This window comes from Helobdella robusta (genome assembly GCF_000326865.2).
Source record: "Helobdella robusta unplaced genomic scaffold HELROscaffold_18, whole genome shotgun sequence".
NCBI lineage: Eukaryota > Metazoa > Annelida > Clitellata > Rhynchobdellida > Glossiphoniidae > Helobdella > Helobdella robusta.
The window spans coordinates 2139379-2149131 of record NW_008703981.1 but is presented as its reverse complement, the minus strand read 5'-3'; the positions used below and the strand labels follow the sequence as shown (position 1 = coordinate 2149131).

The following is a 9753-nucleotide window of genomic DNA, read 5'->3' as shown; positions in this document are numbered from 1 at the left end:
GTTTATGTAGGAACTAATGTAAACAGTTATTATAAATAAACACAAACATATATACATACATACATAAATACAATACATACAAACATACAAACATACATACATACATACATACATACATACATACATACATACATAAATACATACATACATTTATACATACATACCTACATACATACATACATAAGCAAGAAATTTTTCTTCAGAAGATTTTTAAAGTATGTGAACAGTTGGTGGAATAGCGTTGTTACTTGTCTGTTGTTAGAAAAAGCCAATTACTAAAGTTATTAAAACAAATTATAATTGATAATAATAATTATATAATTATTATATTAATTGTAATAATAATTGTTATTATTATTTAATTGTTCAAGTTCTTGAGTTTTTTTATGATTTTTCTGGGCTTTTATTAATTGCACTAGCTTGTATACTAATAAATTATCTGTAATTATTTTTAATTATTTGTATATCATTTTTTTATTACGACGTCATAATTGCATTAATTACAATTAAATTTATTTTGAAAAAATATAGAGTTATCTGTTAAAGATTTAAAAAACCCCGGATTTAACAATTGTAGCATGTAATATGGTTAACTAGTTGATAGTTTCAATATATATATATATATATATATATATATATATAAAGAACTAACTATATAAAACATAGACAACTTATATACGGACTAACAACAACAACATAGCAACAACAACATCAATAACAACATCAACTGAAGCTGTCCAATCAAATATTATTATATTATTATCATCATCTTAATTGCTCACAGTGCAAAAGCAATAAATCAACAAATAAATAGCAACTACTACCACTAATACTACCACTACTACTACTGCTCTACTGCTACTGCTGCTGCTGCTACTACTACTGTTACTACTACTGTTACTACTACTACTACAGCAGTGATAACAAAATCAAGAAAAATGGAGATGATATATTTGCAACGGGTCACTCAAGATATACCTTGGGGTTTCCGTCTATATGGGGGCAGTGATTATGCCCAGCCCCTCAGCGTATTTAAGGTCTTTTGTTGTTGTTGTGTGTGTGCGTATGTGTGCGTGAAATGACATCAGCCAAATAGTGACGTCATCACTCTCGTCCTAACTATTTTTCCCAATATAAAACTATATTTAGATAATTTTTTTCATTCTACAGGTTAACGCCGGCAGCATAGCTTCCGGAAATCTGCAGGCCGGTGACGTCATACTGACGATAGCCAATCAGGATACGAAAGAGATGTCACACGCGCAAGCGTTGCAAGAAATTAAAAATGCCGGAAATACTTTACAAACTCGGGATTTCCAGGTTTCGGTTTTTTATTTGGACATTTTATCCCCTTCGTTTCAAATTGTGATTTCAAAAATTTTGTTTCGTAAATTTATTTAGTTTTAGCGCTGGCTCTGTTCCAGTAAATAATAATAATAATGGTAAAAACAATAAGAATTATTATTATTAATATCATAATTATTATTATTATTATTATCATAATTATTATTATTATGAAAGGAATAAACAGCAGCACCAAGATCAGCTGATCAACGACGTGACGTCACCATCATCGTATCTGCCCGAACCGGTACGTTGTGGTTGACGATGAAGCATTTTTTTTTCTATTTTTAGAAAATAAATCAATTATTTTTCAGCATTATTATTATCTGAAAGTTACATTGAATTTTTTATAAACGTAATTACGTTCATTTTGATGGTTGTTTCACAACCTCTAACAGATATCCTTAGATACTTTTAGCCAAAAACTGAACTTGAACAGTAACAACAACAAAAACAACAACATCGGCAGCAGCAACGACAGCAACGACATCAACAACAACTTCAACAACAATGACGACAACACCACATCTTCGACCACAGATGCATACAACAACTTCAACGCTACTACACCTTCGTGGAGCCAGCAACAGCAGCAGCCATATCAACCACTCCCACCACCTCCGCCACAATCTTTTCAACCATACCAACCACCACAACCACAGCAACCACCACAGCCTCTTTCGCCACAACAACAAAAAATTCCCGACGCCCTGCTAAGTTTGGCCGTGAAAGGCGATTCAAAGAAACCATTTTCATACGTAGCTGACATTAATGATATACAGGCCCAGAGAGAGAAAGTTAAGAGGAAGTAAGTGTGGTCGCGTTTTTTTTTAATATTTCAAATAATAAAAATCCAAAAAATCGTACCTTGAACAATCAGGGGCGTGCCGAATCAAGCCATCCCTCGATACCAGAACTTGCTCTCCATGCCAAAGTTTGACGACCCACCAAAACATCGGGGCCCACCTTTGACCTTTAACCCTCAAATCAGCGGCGGCAGTCCCAACGAGAAGGGTGACGCCGTAGTGGCTAACTTACAGTTCAACAGTCCCATGAACTTGTACAGCAGCGACAATGTTATTGAATCTTTGAAGGGGCAGACGGGAGCCGAAATAAAAGATGTTGTCGGGTTGGTTGTTGTCTGGGGTATAAAATTCGAAATGTTTGATCATATAAAGTTTATTTAAAGTTTAAATTGATTTGGTAATATTTCAAATTTTGTACCCCTACAGAAGGAAGATGATAAAAAATGTAAAAAATTATAATTTCAATATCATGACGGCAATTTTTTTCTTTGAAAATCTGGCAGACTGCCACAGAAATCTCACAGTGACGTAACGCAATCTCCGGTTTACAAGATGATACATGGAATCGATCAGCCCAAACCCAAACCGGCTATCCAGTATGCAGAAGGTGGTTGAGTTTTTCCCTACAATTTCAAATTATCTCAATTTATCTACATTTTCAGTGATCGCTCATTAGCATTTTTCTGAGGTGCCAGCAACAAACATACACAGTGCTTTTAAATACGCTGAATCTGGAACGCATCACACTGCTTCTACACTCATATTTGTCGAGTATTATCAATTTGAAAATTTAGAGAAATTAAAGTTTGCAACTCGTCAGTCACTGTTATTTGTTTCATTTCAGTTTATGATCTTGAAAAATATTTCATATCTCTCAATACGGGATATATTCGGTCAATCAAACTCGATATCTTTATGATTTGTAAAAAAGTTTAACGCTATTAATGCTGTTTTCATTCTAATAGACAACTCTTAACACATTTTTAAATCATTCATTTGATTTTTAACATGAAAATTTTTAAAATTTTTCGACAAAACAACTGCTTGGGCCGCATAAATACTTCAACGCATGCTAACTGAAAGCCAAAGAGCAAGAGTCAGGTTAATTCCAGCTTTCAAATATTTTTACATGTGTGGTGTGGTATTCTCGCGATGATGATGTTGCATCTGCATATGATTTTGTTGATGGTGCTGTTGTTTATGTTGTTTTGAGATTGTAGCAGCCAGCTGTTTGTGTTGTTGTTTCATTTTACCCTCCCTTCCAAACGATGTTGTTTGTGTTGTTGTTTGCTCTGACTACCAACATTTTCCCAGCTGATTTTCCGTTGGTATTCAAAATCCTGGAAGTTGTAGTTACATAAGATGTTGTTGGGTTCGATGCCAACAACAACAAATTTGTTTGATAGCCATTAAAAAAAACATTTCATGGTAAAATGTGCTATAATATGCACATCTCTCAGTTACCACTTCAAAGATGAAATCACTCCGAGTGCTTAAAAATAAACCAGAAACAATTTCACAGAAATACACACCACATACACACCTCACATACACACACAGACATAAACATACACAAACTAACAAATCAGAAAAAAGAAAATAAAAACAAAACAAAAATATTTTTTGCACCTCGTATATTCTTACTTGTAGTAAGTTTTCAATCAAGTTGGTCTGGTGATAAACAATCAGTGTATGATAATATATTATAACATTATATTCACACACACACACATACACACAACACACACATACATACCAAACAAACACACATACACTTACACACACATTTTTTATGCACATTCACACACACACACACATACGGAGAAAGATAAAGGTTACTACACTCACTGACACATAATATCTCTCACACACATAAATAAACCCACTTATAAACACACACATACACATGAATACAAACACACACACAGCACACGTACATAGTATTATCTTTTACACGTGTCTAAGATGATACAAAAGTTTCAGATTGGTGTTATCTAGTAATATATATTGTTAGTACATATTATTTTTATTCATGTGGGTATATTTACATTACTCAATTGAACATAGGTAGGGACCTAATAAGAGCAAATAGTTTTATAATGTCGATTATTTTTTTAAAAATAATTTTTTTTTTTCTGGCGAGGATAATATTTTGGATTAAGATTGGTTTGCTTAAGCCATTCAGCAGCTGGTTGCAGCGTTTTTGTTATTGCTGCTGCTACTGCTGCTACGTTTGTTGCTTGTAGCTGCTTCAATGATGATGATGAGGAGGAGGTATGGATGGAAATAATGATGATGTATGATATCCTTTTTGTAGTGCGGATGTAGTTGCTATTATTACTGATGCTCTCTGTAATGATGATGTGCTTTAACAAACATGAGAACAACACTAAAACTACTAATCACAATTGTAATACTAACATATCTTCTAAGATATATAACTAAAATATCTTCATTAATAATTAGTACTGATAATTATTTCAGTATAATAATACTTATAATTTAAAAATTATCCGATGCACAGACGACCGCGTCCAAGCGTTCAAACCCTCAAAATACACTGGCAACGCCATACCATCAAGATCATTCAGAATGCTGCAGAGTATGACGTCTGGCGAGAATAAACTGCCATCAGCTGGTCAGGCTTATAATTTTTTTATTATTTTATAATTATCTTTATTATTATTATTATTATTATTATTATTATTATTAACAATCCAGTCGACAGATCAATCTACCAATCTTCAACCAGTCATTCATCAACTAGCCAATCTTCAACCAACCAATCACAATCAGCCAATCCTCAACCGACCAATCACAATCAGACAATCATCAGCCAACCATTCATCAACCAACCAATCAAAACCAGCCCTGAAGCAATCTCTGACAGACACGGAAGACGATAGCGACAGGCACTTTCCCAGACAACCAACTGGAAACTTTCACTTTCGCGACCTCAACGAACCGACACAACAGCAGCAGCAACAGCAGCAGCAGCAGCAGCAGCAACCACACCAGCAACAACAAGCCCAAGATTACCCCACCTATTACAACAACCTGCTGAGAAATACTAACACATACACACCCAACTACAATAGTCCCAATTATGCAAATCCTAATTACGGGACAACGTATTCAAACGTACCCCCCCTGTATGGAAACGTTAGGAGGGGGTCCCTGGAGAGAAGGGAGGGTAGCTCCGAGGTGGACACTTCTTCTATCTATCAACACATCAAAGGAAGAGGTTTCGATAACGATGATGATAACGACGATGGTGACGACGACGATGATGATGGTGGTGACGATGATGATGACGATGGGAGTGACGATGACGACGATGATGACGATGATCATGATGATGATGGGGTGTGATTGATGGTGATTGTGAAAAATTATCGTGATGATGATGACAATTCGATATTGTTAAAATGAATGGGATGGTTGGTGGCTGGAATGATTAGAATTATTATAATAATTATCAGTTATAATTATACAAATGTGATACACTAATATGATATTGTTAAAATGATGATGGCTATAATGACTTAAACGTATATCATAAACAATGATATACAAGCGTGATACCCCCACCAATCTCATATTATCACTCAAAGGTCCCGAAGAGATGAATCCCAAAAAGGTGAGATATGTTGGCAAGAGCATACCTTCAAAGAGTTTCAAGTTTCTTCAAAATATGACCGGCGGTCCCCAAGATGGCGATGCTTTACCATGTTTGTCTATATGTGCATTTACGATTCTCTCTCTCTCTCTCTTCTCTCTCTCTCTCTCTCCCTCTCTCTCTTCTCTCTTATAATACATTTTTTGTTGTTGTAATGCAATCAATGTTAATTGCTTCAGTATAGGATGAAGTATTCTTATTTCATTAAGTTATCATTCGATATTTCAATAAACAAAATGGCATTTATCACTGTTTATGAGAAAAATTCATTTCAAATTTGAGAAATGTTTGTTGTATTAATAATAATAATAATAATAATAATAATAATAATTAATAATAACAATAACAATCTGCTACCGTGTCACCATTCACAGCCAAGAGACGACAGCCGGTAGCTGATTCAGACGTTGAACATTATACTGGTGAGACTAGGCACTTCAAACCTCCACAACACTACACAGACAGTAAGTGTGTGTGTGTGTATGTGTGTGTGTATGTGTGTGTGTGGTGTGAGTGTGTCTGTATGTGTGTGTGTGTAATGTTTCTTATTATTCGCCAGGCAACCGAGGAAAACCGATTAATGCAAGTCACCAACAACCCGTTGAGGAGCCAGAAAGTACCGATTTCTAAACATACGCATACACACACACAGACACACACACAGACATACACAGACATACACAGACGCACCACACACACACACACACACACACACACACACACACAGATACATATAAATACACACAAACCCATACACACATACACTTTGTGTATAATTTACTTTTAATTTAAAATAATTTTTTAAAAGTATGATGGTAAAATAAAATATACCAAGCAACTTAACTTACCCTTCTTAATTTAATTGATTGACGTAGTTTTTCATTGAAACTTAATAAATATATTTAAAGATTTTTAATTATTTTTTTTTAAATAAAAAAATCATGAAATAGATTTTCGAATTATATATACATATATTACATACATGTATATGTCTTTATTCATTTTTTATTGTTTAAATTTCAAAAATTTCATGAAACATACAAATTTATTCGTATTAAGATTTGTTGATGAAGCTCTATAAAATGATTTTTCTATTTATACAATGCATGATAATATATTATCTTTGGTAATGTATAATAATTCATTTGAATGACGTCAGTGTGAGGTTGCGTTTTTTTCATATGATTTTTTCTTCTTAATAAACGACGAAATAAAAAAAAGAATTTTTTTTACGAAATGAATTTATTTTAATTAAATAAAATCTAAAATCCATGTTACTAAATATTTCGGAGGAATCGTTTTCATCCTAAATAAACCAAAAAACGGACTATTCCAAGCGTATATTGCTATGTATTTCTGGACATTCCTGGGTACTGCTCTTCTTTATTGCGTCTCTTGATGTTACATAACAGATATATAATGCCATTCCCAAACGGATAATCAACAAAGAACAATTTTAATTAGTTCTACCACTATTTGATATGCGTGAGCCAAGAATACCTTGAACAATGAACACGGTTCTAGAATTGTTCTATGATTCCATGGTGTGAACACACACACACACACACACATATACGCACACACATATACGCACACACATATACACCCACATAAACAAACACAAATCAACACAACATGTGCCTTGTAATTTTGATGAAATTATCTTCTTTTACTATCCTTTATCGAGAAATTCTTTACATATTGTTTCTTCTTGTTCTTCTCGTTTTTCTTGTTCTTGTTCTTTTTGTTCTTGTTCTTCTCCATCTTCTATTTAATAATATGGTTCGTTTCGTCTCGTTATTACAATAGTATGTTTGGTATTGTATTATAAACATTAATAAGTTTGGTAATACTCATTACATATTTTTAGCTAGTGTATCATGATACAACATAATCGAGCATAGGAAGTATCAGAATATGATATATAGAGATACAAACATTAATTCCATCTATACATACGTTACCATAAGCTGTGTATTTTTGTTTATAGTGAGTGTATGTGTGCGTGTGTGCTGTGTATGTGGGTATGTATCACACACACATACATTATATATTGACGGTTGTATTTGCCGTTGCATGATGTTGTTGTGCACATCACATTATAAGCTTAAGTGTACAGGCTATATATGTGCACGACACCTGTGTAGTGTACAGACTGTTGTGTGTGTGTCTGTTTGTGTGCGTGTGTGCACGTGTGGACTATGTACTGTGTATCAGTGTTTCTCGTTTGTGTGTGTGCGTGTGTGCGTGTGCGTGTGTGTGTGTGTGTGTGTCACTTGGGTGTCTCATGTTTCAAATCCATTAACTTCCATGTGTCATGGTGGATGAGATACTGCTTGCTCTGTTTGAAGAACTTTTGATTTAAAATCTCATGATATGGCTACTTAATCATAAGGACCTATGTATAACAAAACTAAAAAGTTGAGAGGAAAGAGAAAGAGAGAGAGGGAGGGAAAGAGAGAAAGAGAGAGAGAGAGAGAGAGAGAGAGAGAGAGAGAGAGAGAGAGAGAGAGAGAGAGGAGACAGACAAACAGACAGACCCACAGCAGATACAGAAAGATTAAAATTTGATGAAATTGAAAGACATTATGGTATTGCTCGTTAGTTTAATAAGTAATAATCAACCATTCTTTAATCTTTTAATAATGTCTTATTCTGATAATAATCATATTTCAATCAATAAAATAATTGCCTATTTATAAGTCAAACACACCAAGACTCAGCTTTTCGTAACTAAAATATAAATTTTTCATCGAAATATCATCAATGAATGTTTCAATATAAATCTTAAGTTCGTCTAATACTCAATCGAGATTATCATTCTTGCTTGGAGAACATGTTTGATGAATGCATGCACGTGAAAAAAGAATAAAAAAAAACTTTTATGGTTTTTGATAACGTTATGCATGAACGAATAAAGTTAATTTAAATTTAAATCAACGTGACACCTGGATTGATCAGATTTTCAAATTAGAAATTAAATTAACTAAATATTAAATCGACTAATTAAAATAATTGTTTCGAATTCATTTAAAAATTAGTTTTATCAGAAGTATTTTTGTTTATTTGAAGTGATTTCGTTATAAAAGTTTCTCGAAACACCTGATGATAACTAACTACTAATTCTAATCTAATACTTAATAGTAATCACTAATCAGAAATCACTAATGGCCACCAAGAACACTGAACATTGTTCAAACATCTTTTGACTATTAAATTTATTTCGATCTAAAAAAAATTAAAAAATAAGTTATTGAATCAATTGAATAAACATTCAAAAATGTTCTTGTTTAAAAAAATTTTTAATCAACTGAAATTGGAATTTTTTTTAGCTTATTCCTTCATTAACCTTTTAAAAGGATTAATTTAATTAATATTAATTAAACTTTTCCAATCACAACAAACCCCAAGCCAAGTAAAAGTAAAAGAGTGAAAAAGTAAGTAAATACATTTTTCTGTTTTTACACTACTTAATATTTTGTTTCTATATCTGGTTTCATTGGCATTGTTAATTATGCAATCATAATGATAACCTGATCTGTGAAAAAGTGATTCTGATTAGTCAGTTAGTAGATTACCTATTTTTAACTAGTATATCATGATACAAAATAATAGCTGTTAAATTAGTCATCATTAGTTTTTTCTACTGTGTGATTAGATTGGATCTAGAACATTAAATACAAATTAGTCAGATCAGTAATTTATGAATAATAATATGCTGCATGATGTTCATATGATTTACTCATGAAAATTGTCTTTTGATCCAAGCTAACTTTGTGTGGTTAGTATAGTAACCATGCATATAATTTGTTGCATATGTATGAAATATGTATTCAGATATTAATTTATATATTAGTGTAATGTATATTATACACACACCCACACACGCGCGCGCAGGCGCGTACACGCACATACAAGCATACA

At 33.0% G+C, this 9753-nt stretch overlaps 1 protein-coding gene across 1 annotated transcript; it reads left to right on the top strand.

The window, feature by feature from the left end:
• Positions 1–938: 938 nt before the first annotated feature.
• Positions 939–8701, top strand: HELRODRAFT_191117 (hypothetical protein; the record flags this gene model as incomplete). Its single annotated transcript, XM_009016405.1, has 11 exons — positions 939–1037; positions 1171–1320; positions 1532–1591; positions 1743–2152; positions 2225–2473; positions 2654–2757; positions 4672–4788; positions 5020–5394; positions 5765–5881; positions 6204–6293; positions 8622–8701. 11 exons carry the CDS (start codon positions 939–941, stop codon positions 8699–8701), a joined length of 1851 nt encoding a protein of 616 aa, XP_009014653.1.
• Between the last annotated feature and the right edge of the window lie 1052 nt (positions 8702–9753).